Source organism: Pezoporus flaviventris, unplaced genomic scaffold, assembly GCF_033815535.1.
Source record: "Pezoporus flaviventris isolate CSIRO_AGI_PZ_B2104156 unplaced genomic scaffold, CSIRO_AGI_Pfla_v1 ptg000063l, whole genome shotgun sequence".
In the NCBI taxonomy this organism is placed as follows: domain Eukaryota; kingdom Metazoa; phylum Chordata; class Aves; order Psittaciformes; family Psittacidae; genus Pezoporus; species Pezoporus flaviventris.
In genome coordinates this window covers 4,126,974-4,152,774 of record NW_026892611.1, presented here as the reverse complement: position 1 = coordinate 4,152,774, position 25,801 = coordinate 4,126,974, and the positions used below count along the sequence as shown (strand labels likewise).

Sequence of the window (25,801 nt, the reverse complement as noted above, 5' to 3'; positions counted from 1 at the left end):
TCATCTGTGGAAAAACTTCTTGTGGATTGAGGGAAGGATATAGCTCAGGAGAATGTGATCTAGCCACATGTGAATGTGATGAAGGGACAGCAGTAGCTCATATTTGCTGTTAAAGACCACTTTTCCCTTTGTCGCATCTCTCTTGGTTGTGTTTTGTAGCTTTCATTGGAATATTGTCCTAAACCCCTACCATTTATCAGCCTTTTGAGTTGACTCAAGATAGACAAGAAGGGCTCAGTGAATAGTGCTTAGTCTGCTCTTGTCATTTGTGTTTCTTGTATTACTTTGTTGTTCTTGTCTCCATCCCTTACAACTTTTATGTAGTGTATTACTACTGGAAACAATAAAGCTTTGGCTCAGTAACAACTGCTTGCCATTCTTGAAACAGTGAAAAGTTTTTTTCCATTCCCAGGTTGCAGATACTCTACAAATCCTTGGGCTGGCTCCAGCAAGGAAAGAAAATGATCCAGCCAGTGGAATGGTGATTCACGTGGCTGGAGCATAATTGAATTCTGCACTTGAAAGTCATCTTTTGTCTCGCCTCTCTTTAGTACCTTGTGGTGCAATGGCAGGGGAGCACAGGAGCACTCCTCAACCCCTCTGTGGAAGGTGTTCCACACTGTAACCACTTAGGATAAAGCAGCACTGATTGCCACTCTGTCAAGTGCTGTCCCCACAGCCTTGCTCAGGTTTGACATTTGGGGTCCATTTAGCTTTGTCTACAGTGAAGCATCTCAGCATTGTTCACCAAGAGTGTGCAGCCCTGGCTGTTCAGCGTTCTCTTCCACTTGGCATTCAGCTTCAAGGTTTCAAATGGCTTTTTAATCTGTTTTTGCTTTTCCCATTTTAAAGAGCCTTGATAATTGCTGTTGGGATTGTTTTGCTGGGGAGCTGCCATTAGTCCAAGGATGGAGTGTGTCAAGGACTAACCATCTCTTACATTGTTCCTTCTCTCCTCTGCTTGCCATGACAACAGCCAGTACAAGGGAAAGTCAACTGTGGGATCTCTCTGAGTCAAAAAACACTGGCCATGAATTGCCAAGTTGCCATGTTTGCTTTTTGCAGCTATAGTTTGAGGGGAAAGGGGTTGCTTTCTCTGGGGGAGCTGTGCATAGTACTTCAACATAGCTGAAGCAAATGGGCTACCAGCTGGTGTTTAGACAATGTGTTTCTGGCCATTACTGAGTTGGTCAGCAAAGGCCCTTGGACTATCATCTGGAGTGTTTGGACAGTGACCCAAAATGGCAGATAACCTCTGCAGATGGCTGAAGTTCACCTGTAAAATGAAACTTAGCAGCAGTTGCTCTTCTCTCCTCCCTAAGCCTCCCAGATGTTCCCTTCCAGGGAAGAGGTCTCACGGCAGCAATGTCTCACCAGCCCACCTCTCCCATTTCTTCCTGCTGCCACTCCCATCGCTTTGTTCTTCTACATGATGGAGACTGCTTTTCCGATCATAACGCCTTGTTTCCGCTGGCAGGTGTGATTGACAAAGAATTCAGGGAAGTGTTCTTGAAGGGCTGATGATACTTTGAGCAGGTGCAGGATGGCAGGTGACAGGTAAGCAACTTGGAAAAGTTTTATCTTGAGCTGCTCATTCAGATCCCCTCCTGACCGTTGCCTCTTATTAGCAGTGTATTCAGGTAGTGCTAGAAATGCCTGCAATGCTGGGGAGGCACGAGATGAGGATTTTTCTGTCTAGCTCCATAGCAGTGCAGACAGGAACACAATGCGTGCTGCCTGCCGTCCTTGTACACCCCTGCCCTGCACATTTCTCCCTGTACAAATATTTCCTCGTTACCTTCATAGCAAAACGTGAAAGGAGCCAGCCCCATGGCTGGTGTAATGCACTGCTGTAGCCTGCGTCCTGCTGCCAAGCAGCCCTTAAGATGTCCATGAGCACCCAAGAGTGCTACTCTGATCAGTGCCTGGGAGCTGCACATTTGAGGGATGAATTCAGATCCCTTCGAGGAGTGCTATACACACTCACCTCCATGCTTTGCAGAGGTTCTGTAGGTTTGTAAGGCATCCGCTGTGTTTCCTTTTCTTTCCACTGATTTCTGTCTGGCACTGGAAGCTGTTTGCAAAATCTTGGAGGGATTGTTGCTCTTGTGTTCCCTCTCTGGAATGAGTGCCTCTACGTGATGCATCTGTATTTTGCCAGGAAGGATGGATTGTGGTTTTAAAGTATTTTTGTTGTGGACTGCATCGGTTTAACAGCAACTGTTGTGCTCTGAGCCCTCTCTTGGCCACCAGCTATAAGCTGTTTACTCCTAGATGCTCCCCAGGTACTCTGTAGTTGACCAAATGAAGCAAACAGGTGTCACCACCTCCCTTTTCTCATCAAGTCTGTTACCAGCCTAATCACTATAAGCAGTTATTATCTGGGGCTGGAGACTTGCAGCTAATCAGAGCCTTATCAGGGCCATCTGGGCAAGGGGTGTTGGCAGAGACACCTTCCCCCTCCTGAGTGTGAATGACTTCTGCTTTCACACTAATTATCACAGTGGTGTGGCCACTTTTCATTATTTGCAATTATACCCCTCCCCTCCTGCTGCTCTGCACCATCCCACTGGAGTAACCACTTATTCAGGAGCTGCCCTGGAGCAGCCACATTCTGGGCTTGGGTTTGGGGGCTGGATTTTGGAGCTGCATGGAGAGATCACAGCTCTGAGACTGGTCCTTGATTTCCAGTGCTGCTTTGCTTTGTACTAACAGCCCTGCACATGTCCCCCAGATCAGCTGTTGGTGCTGGCTCTGTGCTGGATATTTCTGAGGTTCATTCACCCCCAAAAGAATCCACAGACTGATACATACCCAGCCTCTGGACAAGGACAGCAGCTGGATCGCTGCGAGTGGCTGTGCCCAGCATTATTTATATGTCTACTAGTGAAGCCAAGCTCAAGAGACGAAGAAAATCTCAGAGAGCAGCTGAGCCCTGCTGCAAGAGAGCAGAGGGCAAGATCTGGACCCTGGGTGAGCAATTGTCAAGACACTGATGGGACAGACCTTCATCTTCAAATGACACTCATGCAAAATTAAACTCCTCCAAGCGATCACACCGTGACCATTAAAATGGTGCCTTGGAGGACAGAAAGATAAACTGAGAAATGCAAATTAGGGATGTAAATCTTTCTGGCTATGTCTGGGAGGTACCTGTTTAATTAGCATCATTGAACAGCCTTGATGTAGTAAGTGCTAAGTAGGAAACTTGCCAATTTTCCCCTGTTTTGATAGCAGGTGACTCGTGTTCTGTTTGAATTTCCACCTTGTGATTGTTTTTCTGTACTTGCTGGAGTCACTGTGTTGTGTGTAGCATGAGGAATTAGCTGTTGTCGCCTAGGCTGATCAGATGCCTAGGAGGCACCTGGGAGGAGTGCAGTGCTCACACTGTCCTGCCTGAGCCCTCGGTAGTCGTGGACATCTTTGCATCTAAGGGACTGCAAAGCTATTGTGTGGTGGAGCTCATGTGTTTAATCATGATTTTTGGTTCCTGTCCTCTTGGAACACAGAGGTCGCTTCCCATGTGGAAATGTTAAAAGAAGGGCTTTTTCTCCCTTCTGTGTTCGAGGAAGGCTGGGGAGGGAGAACAAGTTCTGTTCCCTGCAGAGGACTCACAAGTGGCTGGGATACAAACCCAGCCCCGCTCCAAGGGTTGAATGTGAAGGATGCCCCATGTGGGGTTGCAGTGAGCTGCTCGTGCTTCTCTGCTCTGCTTCTAGTGCTGCCCAGTGAGCTAGGACCACCAGTGCGAGGTGTTGAGCCTGCAGAGCCACATATGTTGGCCCTATGTAAAAGATGATCATCAAGGCATGGGGGAGCCTTCTGCCCTGCATGCACCCTCTTGTACAGCTCTGCTGTGGGCTTTGGGGATTTATTCATGTGATAAATATCTGCAAGGATTTGGGTTAGGGGGTTACTGAGCCTTTGTTTCTGTATCACCCCAGTGTATTCCAGCACCCTGCTAATTGGTACCACTGTAACAGGAATCCTTTGACACCAATACGATAATGTTTGTGAGTAATGGGATGCTTGGTCTGGACCTGCCTTGGGAATTGCAGGGCAAGCATCCAGAGGTGCTGCCATCCTCCCAGGCATTGCCTCGCCAGGTTTGCATCCTGCTGTATTCCTTCTGGGAGCCTCAGTATCATGCTATTTAGGAGATCACCGTTAGTGACCTGTCGCTGTGGGAGACAGTGGGATTAGGATGATGGAGTGGTTGGAGGGGATAAACAATAATGAAGCTACATTGGCACAGACCAAACAATGCCTTTCTCTTTCATGTTTTCTTTTTTGTGTCGGTTTGCTATTCAAGTGTAATAAGATCAGTGCAGATAATTTGTGTATTCATACAAAACATAATTTTCCCTCCTGTGCTTTACCAGCTGCACTGCAGTTGGAAAGGCAAATACGCACTTTCTTTTGCATGGCTATGAATGGGTGCATCTGTTCCTCAAAGATAGGGAAAGGAGGGTGAAAGGACTGGAAAAGAAGGGAAGAAAGCAGATGCGCCCCATTTCATTGCCTCTGTGGAGAGGGGAGTATACAGGAATCATATTTTTGCAGCATGGGCTCAGTCCCACAGATGTTTTTAAGAGGTGGGCGAGACACCAGCGTGTGGGAAAGGCAGAGAAAAGGGTTTTGTTCAATGGGGGAGCAGCTTGTGGAAGCAGAGACACGCTGCAGGGGGGCAGGGATGGCCGTGGGAGCTGAGCCCCTCCTTCGTCAAGGTCTGCAAACCACCATGCAAGGACAGCCAGAACTGTGCACAGGGCCGGTTCTGCCCCTTCGGGCTGCAGCCAGGAGAGCACAGCTCTCTGCTGTGGGCACTGGCTCTGCCCTCCTGGTTCTGCCTTGCTTCAGCTCTGCCTGGGGCTTGGCTGGGAATATCAGGGCAAAGGTTGGAGCTGAGCCGGGCTGTGCTTGCTCCTCCTTAGCTGGAAATCACCACTGCCTTGCTCCATGGGCTCTTTCCCTTCCTATGCCAGGGACTGCATCCCTGAACTTTCATCTCCACATCCTCCAGGCCCTGCCTGACAATCTTTGCTGGAGGTCCAACATCCCCACTGAAGGGACAGGGCTGTGGGTTGTACAGCAGTGGACCTAATTTATTGGGCTTTTTGGTTTTTTCTTCCTCCTTTCTCTTTTCTGAGGCAGGCCCACTAGAGAGGCCAGGAGAGGGAGAAAAAGGGGGTTAATTTTCTCCTGTTATCTGGTGTATCCAGCTGTGAGCCAGGCTGACAGCCCTGGGCTGATCAAACACTCCGCAGCCGCCATTCAGGAGCCCATCTACACGGTAATAAATAACGTGAGTGCTCTGCCTCTGCTTGAGCCCATATCCTGGAAACAATGCACCAGTACATTCCCTTCTCCTGTTGCCATGTTGGGAGCCCACCTTCGTTGCTTGTGACACAAAGTCATTAAGCATTAACAGCTGGCATTAGCACCTAATGACACAATCATGTGCAAATGTGTTCTGCCAAGCAGGATTTTTTTTAGCCAGGGATTCTGGTGCTCTCCATCCCATTGAGATGGAGTCCCTCTGACCCCTCTGCCAGGTTGGTTTCTAATTCTCATGTGCTTTGTGAGCCCAAAAGGTTCCAAATATGGGAACTGACCACTGCTTTTGGGTGAAAGACAATACACTCTATTGAGAATAAAGGGTAAGAATTTTCCAAATCCACTGGGAACTTCTCAGCTGCCTTCCAGCCAAGGGTCTTATCATGGTTTTTACAGGTTAAAATGTCCCCATTTAATAACTTGAGTCATTAAAGCAGAGCAATGGTAAAGGCTTTGAAGGCCAGTGGCAGAGGTGGTGGGTGGGAACTGGGCAGTGACAGGACACGCCATTTCCCTCTCCTGCTATGCTGCAATGACAGGGCTGGTCCCTCTTCACTGGGAGATGCTGTGCAGCCATGCGAGCATGCAGCTGATCCAACTGTGAGATGGGACAAGGCTTTGCTGGGCATGGTGAGGCTGAGAGCAGGGTCCCTGCAGGCCAGGTTCCTCCAAGTGAGCAGCTTCTTAATGCTGCTGCTTGACTTTCCAGTTTCTTCAGCTGCAGGAAGTGGCATGAAACCAGGAGGATATGGGTTGATTTGAGTGAACAGACCCCGAAAATAACAGATGATTTTTGTCTGAGCAGTGCTTTTATTTGCATGGCACCAGGTAACGGGAGAGAGGGCTGCTCCAGTTCACCACATCCCAGCAAACTTCCCACCGAGCTCCCTGCAGGACTTGCTGCTCTCATTGCTGTTGCTTAGTTCAGGCATGTTTAATCCCAAGGGCACTTCAGGGTTTAGCTCTTTGCATCATGCAGGCCAGCGCTTGGAGATAAGTCACTGTAATTCACAAAGCTTTCGGTGGAGGTGAGGCTTGTGGTTATTGAGTCTTGATGGGAATGGTTTGCACACTGCCAGGCTGGCCTCTTTTCATGTCAGTGTTTGGAAGGAGCACAGCAGCAATTTCTGGGGCTGGAGATGCCCAGGGAGTGAGCATGCACTTCTGATCCATCCCAACTCGTAATTACCAGGTCTGAGAAGGGACTGGGTAATTCCTCCTGCAGCTCTACATTAGAAAGGCATTTAGGGGCAGATAGTCAGCGAGCTGCTCCACTGCCTGCCTCTCGCCCTGTAATTTTGTGGGTGGGTTGCAGGACTCTGCGCTCAGATATTACTGCACTACTTTAGTGCTGGAGCAGGTTCTGCTGAAGAGGCCAGGAGGGGAAACTGCTTATTTCTTACAGCCATATAAATCAGAGGATGCCTCCAAATTGTTGCAATGCGGCTTCGAAGGGATTTTTGTCTTTCTGTGATCTATGGATGCAGAGTCCATATTTCTATGTTAAGAAATCAGGAATCAAGTAATTGAATCTGTCTCCCCTTTCCTGTAAAATCAAGTAATTGAATCGGAGATCATGCGATTTTAAAAAAAAAAAAAAAAAGAAGAGAAAAAGAGTTCATTTTGGGTTCCCTTTATTGGCCTCTTAAATCCTGAGCTTTGCAGCCTGCTGGGAGTGTTTTATTGAGCTCTTTTCACAGCTGTGAGTAGGATGGATTTAATTGCCCATTACCCTGGGACCCAGGAGCTGGGCTCTTGGGAGTCAACAGAGTCCATGGGGAGTGGCAAGAGGGCAGGTTTAGCCTGAGTGACCCCAATGCTGAGGCTGGGGGTGCCTTACCCCTGCAAGGGGTGTGCCTATCCCAGCTGAGGTGTAACCTGTTTAAGACCCTGAAAAGGAAAAATTGCTGGGTTTTTGGTATCTGGGTGGCCTGGTATTGTGCCTGACAGCAGCAGACGGTTCCTGGAGTTCAGCTGCCAATGACCATGACTGGTCACCCAGAAAGCTGCTGAGGATGCAGTTGGACAAGCTTCATTGGGATGCAAATGGATGTAAATTCATGTAAACATATGTCTTGATGCAGGTAGCAGCTCGTGCCCAATTTATGCAAATGTCCTAATCCAATAATGCTAATGTCATGATTATCCAGCAACACGATGCTCATTAATATGGTTCCCTGGCTCTTACACCCATCACTGTAAATATGATTACACTGAGGCACAGACTTGTAGTGTCCCTGGCAAGTGGAGCAGGTCTCAGGGAGGGAAGGGGACACCCAGGTCAGGGTGGGAGTGGGAAGGACCATTCACCTCTCTGGTGAGGCCCAGAGGTGCCATGTGTCCTGGGGTGTCCCCTCCATGTGCTTGCCCAAGGTACCACCTGGCTGCTGTGCTCTCCTTGGGAAGCCCTTCCTCCCAGAAGGAGACAGAGCAGATTTCACAGTCCACAACAGCCTGCAGAGTACCTGAACTAGCATTTCTTAATATCCATTGCTGTGATCAGATGAACAAGACTAGCAGGGCCATCTAGTGACTCCTCTGGCTGCTTAATGACCTGGGAGGTGCCCCCCCTTAGATGGGTATAGTTTTAGTGTTTGTATGGTGAACCATGCTCCTGTACCTGTCCACCTCTCCCTCCGTCTCCTTTTTTCTTTTGGTTGGTGTCTGTCCTTTGCTCTGCAGCTCTGTTTTCCCTGGTTCACTCAGAGCTGGAAAATGCTCGGGCTTCCCCACAGCGGAATGGAAATTTGCCCTGCGTTGCCTTGGGTCGGGTGACATAAGGTCAGACAGCTAAATAGCTTGTCCATGTGAAAGGAGAGGGATCCTGCAGGTTGGCTCGCCTTCCTCAGCGCCAACGGGAAAGCTGCTCTCTGGGCAGGAGTCTGCTTGTCTCGGCTGTGGCCTCGATTTCGTTGCTGCTAACCCGCAGGTGCCGGTGTAGCCGCTTGCCGGGGCACTGCGGGGCTTCCTCGTCACCGGCTGCTCCTGCAGCTTCGTGCTGGCTGGCAGCCGTGGATCGCTCCGAGCTGCTTGCCCCTGGGAAGGGCTCAGCCCAGGCTTGAAGTCCAAAATTGAAGAGCCCTGCCCAGTTCAGGTAAGCTGAGGCTATTTGCCCCCTCCAGCAGCCTGACCCCATAGTAGATATGGATTTGGCCTTCTCCTTTGCATGACTCCAGGGCTTTTCATTTTGCTCTTTCATTTGTGTTGCTTTTTGCAACGTTAGCATGATACTGGGATTTGTGGATGGGGCCAGGAAAATGACCTGGCAGCTGATTCCATTGTAGCTCACTGGGGCAATGGTCCAGGGATGGACAGGACAACTCCCAGCAGCTTAGAGGAGCAGCAGTCAGGACAGAGCTCCACCAGCCATTGCAGGGCTGTGACAGGTACATTTACTGCACTATCAGCACTGAACGGGGGCTTTGGTTAGATTGCTTTTGACAGGATGTCGTTAGCCTGATGCGTATGTGGGAGAGGAACAGCTATAATGCTCTCTTAATGCAGCCAAATTGCTCTTTAATTCTGCAAAACCAAGATGCTATTTCATGAATCCCCAGAGCTCACTGTGCATCGTCTTGATGCTGCCGGTTATCGGTGGCCTTTTCCCTCTGCTTGCATCCAGCTCCACGTTCTTGGAGTATGGGGTGGGAGCAGTCCTCCCCTTACCTCCATGAAGCTTGGCTGCTTTCTGCCCTCACTTGGCTTCACCTGCGTTAACTCTGGAAGCTAGTGGTGACTTCTGAAATGCCTCTTCCCATCAAAATGTGAGCAGAAAGTCTAGCAATTTCCATAGCAACAGGGCTGGGCCCTAAATCCTGATGTTAACTCTGTTTCTGGACATCTGTGGAGTCTGAAGAGCTGAGTGTACAGAAGGCAGTAGTGCAACTCCCCAAAGACAACGCTCACTGTTTGTCCCAGCCACTGTAGGGTAAGATACTACTGTAGGGTAAGATACTACTGCAGAATAAACATCAGGCTTTGCCCCAGCTACCTGGGAAGTTTGGAGAAGTGATGCTGTCATCCTCCTGCAGCTGGGAGACAATCAGGAAGAGGTAAAAGCAGGGTAAAACTACTAAGACACAGCAGCTGGATAATCTCAGAGGACATTGACTCCAGCTCAGAAAGGCACTGAGAGCAGATAAAATTAGCCTAATAAGAGTTGATGCTACACAGAACTCTCCCCTCCCTTGAATTTATGTTTAGCTTACAGGCACATAACAAAAAGAGCCAACATGATGCAAAAAGGTGGCTTTGCCTGGCCTTGTGATGGCAAAACCCTGCTAAGGCTCTGGAGCTAGAGGGAACTCAAGAACCATAAGGGAAATAAGAGCAAAAAGTCAAGAAAAGCTCATTCCTAATATTTACAGCAGCTGGTTATCTATTGTGGTTGATAGTGTGTTGGAAATGGTACGTCAGGATGCAGGTGCACAATATTTTTCCTCCCTGAAGGTATTTCAGAGGACTCCAAAAACCAGTGCATTAAGATTACAAAACAAAACACCAACTATTTTGGGATTCACATTGAAATGGCAACATATGCTACACATTTAAACATCAGCCCCTTCTGAAAGTTTAGCTATTCTGGGCCCATCCTGAATGGCACTGAAGATCCACATGAGAGCAGATGCCTCCCTACCTCCTCGTATCCTCTTGGAAACTCCCTGGCAGGTCCATTTGTGGGTAGCAAAGTGCTAGTGAGGAAGACGCCATCCACCCTTGCTACTGTCTGGGTGTTTCACAAGGTCTCTGGGAACCTTCAGCAGTATTTTGAGGGGAGAGGGCTCTTTCTTGCTGGCATTTGCCCTTTGCCTAGCTTTCTGATAGGGTTTGTTTGTGTCTGCTTTATAATAGAGTGTGGGCTGTATTTTACCACAGTGATTTTGTTCCCAGCTAATAATTGCTGGTTAAATCTTATTGAATGATGGTTGTTAGCAAGGCCTGTTGTAGCACAGATAACCTCGGAATTATTCATGCAGAGGAGCAGTGGGGACCAGGGTGCACTGGGACATAGGCACTGCTGGGGAACCTTAATCGGTACAGCCTGGAGTAAGCTTCTTAGGATTATTTAGCCAAGTTTCCTAGTTATTGTTATTATTATTGCTTTATTTAGCAAATGAAAGGGGTGTTTAACCAGGTAGGGTTCACAATGCACTTGGTGGGCTCAGCCAAGCCTCCCCACCAATTGAGGGCAGAGGTCTTTCAGGGGAAGCAACCTGACTGGCAATAGCTGTGCATCAGCCACAAGACAGTGCCTTGAGTGAGCCAAGGAGCAAAGCACATGTTGCTTTCCAATTAACCCCCTTCCCATGAGCACAGCCACACTGGAGCTAAGCTTATTCGAAGAAGAAATGTTTCATACAACAAGCAGGGTGGACTGAAGACAATGGAGTTCCTGAGTCACCCCAGAGGGAAGGAGGGGTCTCTTCCAGCAGTGTCGGCAGAGCTGGGCTGGCAGTGTTGATATTCCCTACCCCTGCGACCAGATTGAGCTGGTGTTACCTGCTGGCACCCTCTCATGCCTGAGGCTGTGGGTACTTGTGGTTTAACACAGACTTAAAATGGTTGGGAAAAAGCAAACTAGGGCTGTGCAGGCTTCTGCTGCTTTGTGTCACCTCCCTGGGTGACTGTCAAACCTCCCTGCTCCCAACCTGCAGTGTGAGTCCCCCCCGGCTTCGTAACAAGGCTTTAATTTGGCATCATCTACGCGCTCTTCAGGCTGATGTCTTTTCCAGCAGCAGAGCAGAAGGTTTCTGTGATATTGTTTGGGTTTGAGCTGAGAAAGTTTAAATAAAGAAGCCGTGGGTCAGTCATTGACTCTGGGAAGTGATGGGATGTGCAGTCCTGCTGCTGTGCTTTTCATTTGAAAGGAATTGGTTCAACTCGAATCAGCCCCTGTTCTTGTTGATATAAACCTGGAGTAACAGACAGCAGAATTTGATGCTTAGGGTTTGAAACAAATGTGGTTGAAGTGTGTCCTGAGGACAGCCTGTATTTTTGGATGCATGTTTAATCTATGTGCTACTGTTTTGTTTGCTGTAGGAATCCTCCTTCTGTTTGCCCGTCTGCATAGCGCCAGCAGGACGGCTCCTTGGTCACAGAAGCTGGGCTGCTGCATGGCTCTGCCCTGGGCATGGGGTGAGTGAGTGGCACAGGGTTTGCTTGGGATGTGCTTAAGCCTCTGCTTGTTCCCTGGTTCAGAACAACATAGAAATGAAACCTGGATTAGGCTGTCCTGGGATCGATGCTTTTCTGAGTCTGGGCTGGAGTTGGAGTGATTTTTCCTGCAATCCGTGTTCCAGCTCTCTTTATGGGATGCTTTTGGCACATCAGCCCATGCCCTCATCTGATGTGAGCAGCCATATCTCTTTGTTGCACCTCAGAACAAGCCACTAAAGTGCATTGTCATGGGTGCTGAGCTCAGGATCTTGTCCCAGCTTGCACACACCATTGGGAGGAAATGTGGCAGTTGACAGGGACAATGTGTTTTTTTTCCATCACCCTATTCCTGCTGTGATGTTGACTCTGTGACGGCCACTGTCGCCTTCTCTAAAGGATGTCCTCCCTTCATGCAAGGATGGGGTATCCCTCTGCAGAGAGGCTTGGCTCTCTGCAGCCAGGGCTCTCACTTCCAGTGCTGGACTCAGCAATGTAACATATAAACTGTCTCCCCCTGCTCTTGTGGGGCTGCAAGGATGCCATCTTTCCCCCTTTCAGGAAAATGAAGGTCGTGTGTGTAGGCAATGACAGTAGCTCTGAATCACCCCAGCAGAGCGAGGGATCAAATCAAGTCACATTCCAGGGCATTAGACAGACGGTGGGAATTAAAAGCTTTACCTGGAAACTGGCTTTGTATCTCCGAGCCCTACTTTTGTCTCCCAGCTCAACTCTCTATTTTTGTCCCTTTTACCTTCCATGTTGTCATGTGTCATGCCAGTCCTAGGTGCCTGGGTGTGCCATATTTGGGGAGCCCTCAGTAAATACTAGGCTGTGCAGCTGAGGAGGAAATATTCAGGCAGTATGAGAAGGTAGAAAAATGTGGTTTATCAAAAAGCAAGCTGCTTTGGGACTCATTAAAAGCTAAGGGAGAGCTCCAGCTGCTTTCAGTAGGCTTGTGATCAGTCAGAGACTAGAAAGTCCCATCTGGACTATTAGCAGCAAGTCTTGGTTTTGTTTCTTTCAGTCTGTAAAGTCTGGGGACGCAGCCTCCTTTGGGGGCCAGTCCTGCCATGGCAGCAGGGAGGTTTGCCTGCTTCAGCTCTGTCTTTGCTTTTCCCTTAATCTGGTCTTCATTTGCACCTTGCCCTTTGTGTCTCTGGTTGTTCTCTGCATCCCTGAGTGAGGTGAGCATCTCCCATCATTGCTTCTGGGCCTTGGCTATGGACTGTCAGCACTGCAGGGCAGCTTTTGGGGTGCTGCATGATACAGGAGCAGGCAGAGCTCAGGGGGCTCACCTTAGCCCCCAGAACCTTGACTTCCTGACCTGTGTAACAATCCTTGTCTATTTGGGTCTCATGTTCTATGGGGAAACATTTAAAATAATGATGCTTTTGTAATGATGATAATAATATTAGGCTGTCATATATAACTTAATCTTATTTATTTATTTGTTTGCCCTTTCTTAGAGGGAATTGCTGCTATTTTCTGGGCATTGGGCCCAATTTTTGTTCGTTCTGTCTGCGTCCACACTGCATCCTGGATGCTGCACCCAAAGATGGAGCCTGTGTGGATGAGCACATTCAGGCTGCTCCAAACCTGGAGGCAGCATTTTGTGCCTCCCGTGTTGTTCCTACCCATCATCTTGCCACCCGCAGGATTTTCAGCCTCGGCCACGTGAATGTGAAGCAGGTGGCATTTCCGTCTGAATTAATATACTCAGAGTCCTTGGATGTGGGAAGGGGGTTAAACTGGATTTGCTGATGGACCTTGTTGCAGGAGAGCAGTTTGTCTCCTGGCAGGGCAGCACACATCACCTCTACAGAAGAGGTGGGAGCTGCCTGGAGGTGAATGTATGGCCGAGAGAGGAAGGAGCAGCTGAGAGGTCACCATTCTCGCAGATCATTAGAGCATCTGTGTGCATCATGTCCTAGGTACAGAGAGATGACAAGTTTGGATGCTTCAGGAGGGAAATGTTTGCTTCCTGGTGAGAAGTAAATTAGGGTGGTTTGCCTAGTGTCAGTATGTTATGAGTCAGGGACGTTCATTAACATTTACCAAAACCTGAGTGAAAACTGAGTTCTTAATTTGACAAAAAGGTTGGGTGTGATTTTGCTGGGTTTGGGGGAAAATTCTCCAAAGAACAGAGCTTTATTTTTAATAGACATCTGCATGCCTGCCTGCAGGAGACTGCAGTTCTGTGTGCACTGATATATGGCATCTGTTGTGTTGTCAGGGTACCTGGTGGTACGGACTGTCATCAGCGTTACGTGGTGGTGGGTGTCCCAGCTTCATGCCAGACCCACCACACCTGAGTCAGCAGAAAGTTTGTAGTGGGGGAGTTGTCCCTACAAAATACTTCAGATACGTTTTCCTGGGCAAGGTGAGTTTCCATGCAGCATTTTGCTCCATGTTCTCACAGCCTTTCGCTTCTGGCACTCCTTGCTTAAAAGTCCACCTCCAGTAGCTTTTGGAACCTGAGATTTATTGATGTGAACCCAGGAGGAGATTAGGTAAAAACACCAGTTTGTGACCAACTCCCTGAGCAAGCCACAACTCGGCATTTTCCCAGGAGCCTGTGGCAGGCTGCAGGGAGCCTGTGACCTTCCTGGCTGGTGATGGGGCTCTGTCCCTGCCCGGAAAGGTTGCCAGAGAAGTGCTGAGCGTGGCCACACTGGCTGTGAGACCTCGCCCTACTCATTGCTCTCTCCTCTGTGATGATCTACCTGCTGCATTGCTCTATGCCGGCAGCCACAAACTGGCTGGGAGAGGCTGTGCTGTGAGCAAGTGCCATGTGTTGCTTCAGTCCCTTGTGCGTTCCCGGCCCCAGAGGCTGTGGGTGGCTCACCCAGCCTGCCTAGCTGGTGCTGAGCACTGGAGGGGGCACTGCTGTGTGGACTGGAGCCTGCTGCAGCAACAGGGCACTGAATCAGGGCGACCCCTTTGAGCAGCAGTGTGGCTGGAGCCGTGAGTGGGCAGCGTGCCACCCGCGCCCCTGCTCAGTATGCACAGAGCATCTCTCTGGCTCGCCCGTGCTGTGAGCTGGGATGTCTCCAGGGGCTGGGACAGCCCTGCTTCCAGCTCCAGGGAACGCAACGCAACAGGACAGCGGCTCCTGACCCTGCGTGATGACCTTCCCTTCTCCGGAGAGGTCTGGTGGGGACTCACCCTGCTGAGGCAGGGAGATGGGGTGAAGGGAGGTGTGCTTCGACCCAGCTTCTGCTTTGCTCCCCTCGGGCACAGCGGGGCTTTGCTGGGGAAGAGGCAGGGGGCTGGCCGCCCTCGCTGGCGGCCGTGCGGGCCGGCCACAGCCCTCATTCCTCCGCTGCTGGGTACCGCTTTGTTGCTAGCTGGTGACATCACCCGAGAGCCCACCCCCTGCCTCTTATCCGTCTCTCCGTCTCGCTCATTTATTCACAGGCAGCGCTGGCAGGATCAGGGGCTGTGTGAGAGCTGGAGCTGGCGGCAGCAGCAGCAGCATGCGTGCGGCGTCTGAGGCTCAGGGCGCGAGAACCACGTAAGGTGCCCGCCGGAGCCTCCCCCTTCACCTGCCTCTGCTTCCTTCAGCACAAACTTCACGGCTCCCTCACGCACGGTCCGGGCTTCTCCGGCGAGGCTTGGCAGCGACAGCCGCATGCATGACACTCCGAAAAGGAGAGAAAATGACCATAAGTATCCAGGAGCACATGGCTATTGACGTCTGCCCCGGCCCCATCAAACCCATCAAGCAGATCTCCGACTACTTCCCCCGTTTCCCACGCGGGCTCCCCGCTGGTGTTGGCCGCAGCAGCACCCTGCGCTCCGCTGTCAGCCAGCCCTCTGTCAGCCCCGCCGAGGCGCCCCGCGAAGAGGATGAGGACGTGGACCAGCTTTTCGGGGCATATGGCACAACACCCACGGAGCAGCCAGCCAAGTGCCAGGCACCCGAGGAGGTGGTGGACCCCGAGGGCTACGAGTCCGATGACTGCAGTGAGTTTCCAAGTTTCCATAGGAGTTTGCTGGGTGCTGAGGGGAAGGGTGGGTCTTAGGGACTGGTCCCCCATGTTACTGCCTGAGCCTTGCACCCTGCCCGGCTGCTGGCCACACTGTCTGTCCCTGGGATTACATTGCAGCAGTGACAAGCTCTGCTCTAGCCAGGGAGGCTGTCACCGCGCTGCTTCGGTGCTGCCCTGGGTGGAGGGAGGCCCTGGGAGTGTCCCTGCTGCAGCTAGGCTGGCCGCTGAACCCAAACTAGGGAAGTCTCCCAAGAGCCACCAGTTGCTGTGCTTTGCTCTTGTGGTGGAAACCTCATCCCTCCTCAGCTGCTTGCCTCCAAAGGCTGCCAGCTGGGTTCAAACCCTTCGGTTAATCTGTCTCGGTGGTGCAGCCTGCTCTAGCCACGCTGCTGATTAGCTGGTGATACACTCCAGCATCACCCGGCTCCAGATCGGAGAGATTCATTGGGAATGATATCTGCCTGGGAAATCTCTGCCCTCTCCCTCAGCAAACTCCGGTGTGCCATTCCTCACCTTCCAGCTGCAGACAGAACCCTCTGTGAGGTTGGGGGGGGGGGGGGGGGGGGGTGGGCTTTTGAACAGAAGGCTTTGCTTCTGGTAGATGCAGGTGTTTGCAGTGAGGTTTAACCCCTTCCCACACAAAACATCCTTCCCACTCAGCTTGCTGGACCTTGCAGGCTGCAAAGCAGCTGTGTCAGACTCGGCCAGCCACGGTGATTTGGGATAGCATTGCTTTCCTTGAGGTGGGTTAAAACTCAAGGTCTCCATTCAGCCCAGCCTTTAGGGGCCAGATCCTGCGAGGGACTGAGCATGAAGTTTGAAGCTGTGGGATGCTGAGGAAGGGAGTCAGTGCTGCTGAACAGTGCTGCATGCTCGTCCTGGGGGAAGGGGAGGCTGAGCTCCCACAACGCTGAGCTGTTTACAGCCCAACGTCGGGCTTTTCCTATGCAAAATGTCACAGCCCTGCCCCGGCATCACTCCCTCTCTGCCGGGCTGGCCTGGGCTGCTGCCATCTATGCCAGATCCTGGAGTGTGAGAGGGCTCCCCAAGAGCTGTGCTTGCTGCAGGGTGGCACAGCCACCCCTGTGCTCCCCTCTGCCTGCTCACCACCAGCTCTGGGAGAGGCTGGGGCTCTGGGTACAAGCCAGACCAATGCTCCCTCTCTCCCCATCCCAGGGTCATGCTCTCTATGCAGGAGCTGAGAACCGCTGTGCTCCCAGGGAGAACATCTCTGCTAAGCCGCGTTTGTCCCAGCCAGGCAGTTAACAGTGACTTTAACCGGATTTGGGTTATTTTCTGCTCTCATCATTAGATCGTCTTTGCTCACCCCAGCAATAGAAATGAGAGCAACTGGGCTTCTTGAGCAGAGGTGTGTGTGGGAGATGAAGCACTTGGGGCCATGGGGTGCAGCGCTTTCACTGAGCACTTGTATGGAAATTGCCCAGGGCACTGCATTCTGGATTTAGCCCTGGCAGCGCTGCTGGAAGCAGCTTGACTCAGTGCTGGGGCCGGCAGGTGTTTGTCTCGCCCCAGCTGCTATTAGGAAGAGTGTTTCTTACAGCGTAACAGGTGTCAGGCAAACTGCTGGGTCTGCTTTGCCAGATGTGGCGGGTGAAAGCACACCAGTGCCAGAGCGGGGAGGTGGGACTGCTGGTGTCACAGCTCTGGGGACAGCATGGGATGGCCTCAGCTGCTCTCAGGGCACTGGCTGGCATAAACGGGCAGGATGAGACTGTCACTCCTCCATGTTCAGTGGCCAAGTGGCAAAGCCAGGCGAGGGCTCGCTGGCCCCATTTTCCAGGCAAGGAGCTGGGAGGGGATTTGAGTGGCCTGGCTTGAGCCATCCGCTACGCTATGGAGTGGCTTTTAGCTCCCCCACATCCCGTGGTGGGTGATTCAGGGCTGCTGTATTAGTCACCTGCACTAAACTCCCCCTGGGGAGCCTGTCTCCGCCTGTACAGCAGACAGGTTGGGATTTAGGTTGTGACAGTTCCCTCAGGTGACACACAGGGATGGTGATGTTGGAGCCTGGGTGCAGCACCCACAAGTCAAGGTCTTGCTGGGCAAGGTCTCATCTTACCTCATTCCCCAGAGATGCTCCCAGCACAGCCTCACAGAGGTGCAGGGAGAGGGATTTTCCTGTGTCAGGATCCATTGGGAGGAGTAGAGGATGGCTCCTTCCCGTTTGTGCCACCTGCCTGTAGGTTTCTCTCCTCCAACACCATTGTGATGGTGCTGGCTGGCTGGGAGGGAGGACAAGAGCTGCCCCTGCCTGGAGAAATGCAGCATTTGCCTGGGTTTCCCCTATGCTCATTCCAGTTTGATGTTTCTGGGTTTCCAGCAGCACCAGCCTGATGGGTGATGGGACTGTGCTGCTCAGTCACTGCAGCACTGCAGGGTGGCATTGGGCAGGGGCTGGATGGCAGCTGCCAGCCTCTTTGCCTGATACCCTGCCTCCCTGGAAGGGCTGCAGGGAGCTGTGCAGGTCATTTAGGCACCATTCACTGGGACACATTTGCAGAGGCTCAGGTTGATGGCTCTGAGACATACAGGGCTGAGGCCAGTGTTTCAGGGCACCACAATTGCAGCCCTGTGGAGCCAGGGAGCTCAGCGCTCAGGGGAGCTGTAGAAGTGCCAAGGAAAACAAGCGTGGTCCCGGTGGGGCAGCCATAACCAGCCTGTTGAATGCAGCGAGTGGCAGGGAGCAGGCAGGGCCAGGGAGCTAACAGAGCAGATAATGAGCAGAGATGTTGGGGCTGGCTCTGGGAGCACTGGGAATTGCGTGGAGCCAGCCCTTCCCGTCAGACCTGCCAGCAGCGCTGCTGTGAGGATTTGCAGGGTCATGGCTGGCACGCTTTGCCATCCCAAGGCTCTTGGAAGAAGAACTCATCACTGCTCTATGCCTTCTCTATCCTCTGTCTGCAGGGATGCTCCAGGACTGGAGCCCAAGCTGTACAGAGCAGGTCTCTTCCCGCAGCAGGTTTGTCCCTAATGAAACTGCTGAGGAGGTGGAAGAAGGCAGGAGAGGTGGGGAAACGTGTGGTGCAAACCCTGCAGAAGGGTGGTTTTGTGCTGTTGGACCAGTGCTAGCATCTGCTGTGAGTGGAGGACCCACAGGGATTTGGGGCTGGGAAGGAAGGGGAAGGGGATTCGCTCCTCCTATCTTGGGACACTCGGCTGTCACCTCATCTCTGGTTCCCCTGGCTGGTGCCTGCTGACAGCAGCAGTGCTGTGTCCCCTGGGGTCCGCAGCCGCCAGGGATGCTTCCCACCCAGCCAGGCGGCATGCTGCCGGGGGAACTTGGTTCGCAAGGAAAATAAGCAAACGCCAGCTAGGTGGCAATGTGCCACCTGCGAGGAGCTGGGTCTTGCCTCCCATCTCCCCTGATTCCAATCGAAATCCCTGCCCTTCCAGTGCCTGTGCTTTCCCCTCCACAGCACCAAGGTGAATTTGTACCTGATGGATTTTTAAGGGTCTCAGAAACCTCTGCACAAGCAGCGCAGAGGTAGAAACGTGGACACTGAGGGAGCACTGCTGCAGCTTCTCTTTGCCCGAGGACAGCACTGGAGGCAGCTCCCACCCTTCTCTAATGCGCAGGCAAGTTTCTAGCCCTTGAAGAAACGCTTCATTTCCCTGAGCTGCTGTTTGGCTTTGGAGCAAGGCCGTGGACTGTGCTGGGCAATTTCCTTCCTCCTCTGTGTATGTTTGGCTCTGGTTTTTCAGATGGGGAGGCAGCCTGAGAGCAAGGGGATGCAGCGGGAGCTGGTGTTTATGGAAGAGTTACTCCATACTGTTCCTGCCAGTGCTCCGAGGCTATTCATATGTGTACAAACCCAGCCAGTTCTATAGCATGTCCAGCTTTATTCATGGGTGGAGCAGGCTTGTGATCTCCTGAGCTGCAGCAGCATAAAAACAACTTCACACTACAGCTGAGAGGCCTGTCCTGGTGCATGGCTGCTCGTGACGCCTGCTGCAAGCAACGACACAGAAGTTATTTAGGAAGACTCTCATTCTGAGCAAAGAAGATAATTAGGCAGGCAAAGCTGTCATGCAGATATTAATTACTGGCTGTTTAAAGACGTAAAGAAGAATGAAAGTCTTAAGGGATGCAGGGTTTGCAAGTCACCTGGCAATGCTTTTGGTCAGACAGGAGGAGGCAAGAAGAGATGACGAGGGGAAATGTGCACTGAAATGATGAGGATATTTACTTCTGAAGCACAGCTCTTTAGCATATGCTGCCACTGCTATTTATAACCTTTGAATCGTCTTTTCAATCCAGATAAGGCCAAAAGAAGTATTTTTTTTTTTTTACACAGGAAACAAAACAAACCACTGCTGATTTCGGCAGAGCCTGGAGCATGGGTTTGCCAACCCTATCACAACCCGAGCTGCTGACGCCAAAGAAATGTGTGTAGGTACTGGGCAGTGTCAGACCTGGGCTCAGTCAGACCTGAGAGTGAAGGGTATCAGGGAGCTTGTAGCCCTTCCAAGGGTGACACAGGGTGTTAATTAACCAGGGTGGCTTTGGATTAGCTCCTGTCTGGTTTCCAGGAGGATACCTCGGTATCAGGAAGGTGCTGGCATTTGGTGAGGTCTCACCTTTTCCTGCTGGCTGCCCCATCAGCAGTCTAGGTGAAGGTTGCACATTGGGTGCTCTTGGTCCTCCAGAGATCCTTCAGCCCCTGGAGATGCTCATTCCCAGGGGGTGTCCATGGACAGAGACACCCTAAAGTGCTAGAGATAAATGTAGGGCACCCAGCAAGACCAGCACATGAGGATGGGCAGGGTCTGTCTGGGCATCCCTTCTCCAGCAGAGATGAGGGAGCATATGGGCTGTGGCCTCCAGCGTCTCTGTTAATGAAGGAGCCATGCAGCTGCTGGTTAATGAGGGGTCTCCCTTCTCCCTGGCTTCCTCCCTCCCCAGCAGCCTGCCCAGCCCTTCCCCTTCTCCTGGTCCCAGTGTCCAGCAGGGAAGCTTTCTGTCCCAGGGTGACTCTGCCACCCTCTTTCCTTCACTGACACCCCTTGCTCCAATGTACTTGAGCCCAGGGGGTTCCCAGATCTTTTATCTTTGTATTTAACACTGAAGGCAATTTTGGGGGGTTGTTAATTGCAATGTTGTCTTTCATTAAAGGAAGAGAGAGGGAGAAATTTGAAGGCCATCTCTAAATTGAAATTGCCGAAAGTCTAATTGCTGCTGACATCAGGGACCATTTAGTGCTGTAAAACATAATTATGTCTCTGAACTGTTCTGAACAGATAAGTGTTCCTCTGAACACTCCTCCTGGAGAAAACAGAAGAGCTGATGAGCATCCATCAACCAGCATCACAAAGAAGCAGCTCCATGCTCTGGAGCTTGCCAGGGGCTGGCGCTGTGTCTCCAAAATGAGGCAATATTAATTGCCATAGATTTTAAATTAAAAACCCACGATGAGGCAGGGAGCAGTTGCAAGAAAGAAAAGTTGTGTTTGTTCCTCACTCCTGGTCCTGTTGAATTCAACCACATCTGTGGAGCTCTGGAGGAAGGAGGGATTCCTGCCTGTGTGCTGGATCTGGTCCCTGTGTTGGCCCAGAGAATTGGTCCTGGAGCTGCCCCATGTGTGCCACTGGACCTGGTTGAGGCACTGATGCACATCCAGGGAAGCAGGAGTACACACAGCTGCCTGCCAGAGTGATCTTCTGTAGCCCTGCTTGGAAATGGCAAGAAATAATTTCTGTTCTTCCTGAGGAGTCATTTACCAACGTTTTACATGGGGCTGTAAGTGCGCAGAATTACTTGCTGCCTTTCAGGACCTTTAAAATTATCTCCATTGCAGAGGAAAATTAAAGCAATGGAAGAATAGGGACCTGTCTTTTATAGTGCATTAAAAAATACCCAGTCTGAAGGTTACTGAACCTGTGCTTTCTGTAAGAAAGAGCTAATCCAGACAATCCCCAGCAGTCTTTTTACTCCTCCACTCTGATCTCCCTGGCACAAAATCCATGAGCAGGTTATCTTGGGAGCAGCAACGCTGATAAGCAAGAGGACTTAAGGCCCTTGGACTTCCTTTTAATTAGTTCTATAGTGATATTTTTTTCTGTGCAAACCTCAATTTCTTCTAGTGTAGAGCCTTGCTGGGCTTTCTAATGGCAGTAGTGCTGTGAAAGCTTCCTTGACTTTGGAAGGTAAGGAGCCCATTTACTTCCTTCCTCTGTGGGCTTTGCTGAAACTTGTGGGTCTGTTCTGCATGCATCGATGCCTCTTTTACATCTTGGCCATTTCTTGGGCTGAGAAACTCTTCTTCTTGGGGTGTCCCTGGTCACCAAGGGGTAGATCTGCTGCACTGTGCAGCCCAGGCAAGTGTACGTAGCCCGAAAGACAGGGGCTGGATAAGGAAGCAGAGAAGAGTTACCGCGGTACTTTGCCTTTCATCCCTCAGGTAGAAATAGAAGCTACTTCAGCCTCCCCGTCTCCCTGGGCCCTGATGGGAAATGTCAGCAATAGACAACTTCTGCCGACTCCACCACCACGGGTGCAGCGGAGCTGTGCTGGGATGCAGCGATGCCCACGGGCTCCAGGCGCTCGCTGTATCCTGTGGCTAAGCCCGGAGATGCATCTCTCCATTATGCTGCCGTCTGATAATTTTGTGGCCCACTGAATTAATCAGAATGCCCAAAGGTGAGGGGGAGAAGGGGCCGCATTCCTGTGCAAGTCAGATTTATTTTCCTTTTTAGAACGTGTGTTAAATGCCAGACCCTGGCCGGCACCTTCCCATCAATCTCTCCCAATTCATGAAGAAGAAAGAAGGTCAGAACCTGCTAATGAGTTCAGCTCTTCTAATGGTTATTTTATCATTGGAGCAGAATAATTGTAATAATAATGATACATCCTGCCTGCTGTCTGGAGAGCGTAAAGCTGCCTTTGTAATGCCTGACAAAAACATTTATTTATACTTTTTTATTTGCAGCCTGTGTGATTAGAGGGCAGTGTTCAGAATAGCCCAGTCGAGTTAAATATGTCTAGTAACAGTGCTTGGAGTCTAATTGCTGCCCTTTGCTTTTTTAGGCACTTACTCCCTTAATTAAAACCACAATCAAGATGCATCTCAGCTGTGAGGATGGGTGGGAAGGGGAAATCAATCAAAGAAGGGTGATTCAGCCACTTTGCAGAGGGCTTTGCTTGGGGCCAGCTTCGGTCCCAGTCCTGGTGTCTGGAGACAGCAGGTCTGCAGGAGGAGTGAGGGTCGTGAGACCCATGCTGGTGTTTGGTGTTGGCTTGCCCGGCCACTCACTTGGTGTGTTCCCCGCTCTGGGAGCACAGGGCTGGCTGTGGTCCCGTTAGGGGTTCACACAGAGCTGCTGTGGGATGCAGGGCTCCCACCCCTGGATTCAGCTGGAGTTAGCCTGATCCCTTTTGTCATCTCCATACGGCTGCACTTTAAACAATTAGCACAACATGTGCTGCTAATGTTTTAACATCCCTCTGCCGAAGGCAGATCCTTCCTTGGGAATCAAGACTCACTGTCAATGAAAAAATACCCCTGTATAGAGGAAAACCCTTCCAGGGCTAGAAGAGAGCTGGGAACAGAATACAGCAGGGCTGGGGAAAGGCATTCACCCCTGTCCATGCCCTCCCATCTGCTGGCAGCTCTGGGGTGAAAGGGAACTGCTCAAGGTTTGCTCATGGACCTCCGGTGCTGGGCAGCAGGACCTGAGTTCCCATTTACAAAACACATTGCTGTGCTCTTAGGTGATGCCTGTCTTGCTGGCACAGGGCTCCCTGCTGCCCTCACCCTAGGCAAAGGTTGTGGCACTGAGGGGACAGGAGGCTTTGTCATTATTTCCTGGCTGAAGGCTGTTTTCACTCCAAGCTTTTGTTTTATAAATTGCCCAATCCAGCAGGATAAGCCACGGGCCTCCTTCTGTGATAAAAATAAAATAACAGCTTGAACTTGGGAGGGCCAAGCGGTGGAGCGGGCAGGAAGCGGCTGATTAAAGGGCAGGTGGAAATGATGAGGCTCCGAAACCGGAGGCTTCATTTTCCGCTCTCCAGTGAAAACACAGACTAGTGGAGTTTTGCTGACTTGCTTGTCACCCGTGTGCTGTGCAGCTTCCCACTACACCCACCCCACCACAGTGGGCTGTGCCAGCCCCCCCGGTTGGTGCTGTGATGCTGCTGTATGTGGCTGTGAGCTCCCCGTCGCCAGGCAGAGGCATCTAGCCACCAGCACACTGGGCACTGCTGTGCTCTTTCTTCCTCCCTGCATGATGCAGAGCAACTTTGGACATTTGGAAATGCCCAATCGGCCAAAACCAGAGGTGATGCACAAGGTGTTGCCTCATCCCATATCACTTCATCTTCCCTGAGCCCCATCAGGTAAACCCCACTGATTTATAACTTACCTAAACCAGTAGCTAATGTGCCATGAAATTAGTCCAGGACAAGGGGGGGTACATTATTCTGGCTCTGAAATAGCTCTGAATATTTGCTTTGCTTTGAAGGCAAGATGTTTGCTCCAGAGCAATGATTTTTATTTGCTAGCAGGCAAACCTGTAGCTTGCTTGGGTTTGGGCCGGAAGATCACTGTGAAATTGCAGCAGGAAGGTTTCAGTCCCCTGAATACCTGCCACCTCCCAGGGTGCCTGGTTGCAGAGACTATTGACACTTATTATTTCGTGCCATAAAGTTTGTCAAATTTGCCTCCCAGGCAGCAAACCCTGCTTTGATATTAAACAAAATTGTTCTGGTTTTTGTTTTGGATTCTTTCCCCCCTGCTCTGAACCTGTGTGCTGCACGAAGGTGCAGTTTCCTTGGAAACAGTGGTGGGATGCTGCATGGCGGCAGGGCAGCACTCCAGCAGACCCCTTTTGGAAAGGTAGGCATGGAAAAGTGTGGGTTGTCAGGTCTTGAACTGCTGTGGAAGTTCAAGGCTGGTGGCAGGTGAAGTTGTGTTGGGAGATGCCGCTCCTTGTCTGGGCTTTGGTGTGCAAATCAGGTGCAGAAGCCATGGAGAAGGTTAAATCCTGGTTTTGGAAAACATCTTTTTAAGACTTTTCCTCCGCTCTGGATTAGCGTGACTTGCTCAGATCATCCAAAGGGAAAGACCTTCTCAAATCAAATACACTTCTGCTGCTGAAGCTCTTCTGGTTTGTTCTGATCTCCTGCCCCTTCCCTGTGGTCCCGTCCCAGGAGCTGCCCCATCACTGCTATTCCAGGGTTGCATGTGCCATAAAGGAGTGCTGCTCTGATTAAAAGCTGCAGGTGTTTTTTATTTTAACCATAAAAGTATTTTCATTCTCACTGGGTTTAATTTACAGATTGCAGCCAAATTGGAGCTGGGAAGGGATCCCATTGGTGGCTCATTTGCTTGAAGGTCTCAGTATACAAATATGCATTCTGGAATGCCCACAGTGCTGGAGGGGGTAGATGTGCTGACAGTGGGTCTGTGCCTGGATCCTCCCAGACAAAACCCTTCAGTTCCTGGGGGATGGAAGCTGCTGGCTGCAGTGGGCCTGCTGATAGATGGGGGTGACCTGTGTGAAAGCCCATGGAGGCAAAGCCTCTGCACTGACTACAGTGCTGGGGTAAGCTGCAGTCATTCATCCCTCTTTCTACTCTCCAGGGCTGTAACAGCCCCACCAACCTCCCAGCATGAAGCCGTGTTTCATAACAGGCTTACAGGAGGATGTTTTATGTTTTATAATGTCTGCAGCCATTTCTCTAGCGTCTTTGTCCATTCCTTTTGTGCTTAGAGGGAGAAAAGCCAGTGTTTGCTGGGCTGCAGGTTAATAACATCTTTTATCCTTTGCAGCCACTCTGGGGACGCTGGATTTCAGCTTGCTCTATGATCAGGAAAACAACGCTCTCCACTGCACGATCAATAAAGCCAAGGTATGTCTTAGCACTGGGTGCGTGAACAGCAAGGACTAAGTGTGCCCAGAGCTGGCCACCTTTGTCCTCTGAGGCCACCAGGGACTGTTGATGTCCCCCACTACAACTTTCCCTTTGCCAACTTCATTTTCATCCTGACTCCCAGTGCTTCTGCCTTCTCCTTCCCCTCCATCCCTGCTTTCCAGAGTGTTTCCAGCAGGATGGAGACGGCTGCTCATCCCCGTGGTGAGATGGTTGCAGCTATTGATGCTTTTAGAAAAGCACCCAACCCGATGTTGTTATTTACTTGACGCTGTGACCGGCTGTCAGTTTATAAATGGCTCTTTTAAATGCTGCTAATCATTGCCACAAAGTGCTCTGCCTCAGTTCCTTTGCTGTCTGTGTGATTGAGGCAATTAGGGTTTCTTTTGCACATTTTGAAGCAGAAATAGATAACTGAGGTCCC

The 25,801-nt window shown here is 51.0% G+C and overlaps 1 protein-coding gene across 3 annotated transcripts in view; it reads left to right on the top strand.

Moving 5' to 3' along the window:
* Positions 1 to 13,770: 13,770 nt before the first annotated feature.
* The window catches only part of DOC2B (double C2 domain beta), a 33,304-nt gene continuing 21,273 nt past the window's right edge, over positions 13,771 to 25,801 (top strand). Inside the window, exons 1-3 of one of the 3 annotated variants that reach the window (XM_061470276.1) lie at positions 13,771 to 14,003; positions 14,911 to 15,459; positions 25,277 to 25,356. In XM_061470276.1, the coding sequence (XP_061326260.1) occupies positions 15,129 to 15,459; positions 25,277 to 25,356 (411 nt within the window). In that variant the 5' untranslated portion in view covers positions 13,771 to 14,003; positions 14,911 to 15,128. Of the gene's footprint in view, positions 14,004 to 14,587; positions 14,642 to 14,910; positions 15,460 to 25,276; positions 25,357 to 25,801 lie in introns of those variants that run through there. The other 2 variants (XM_061470278.1, XM_061470277.1) reach the window with 2 other exon arrangements.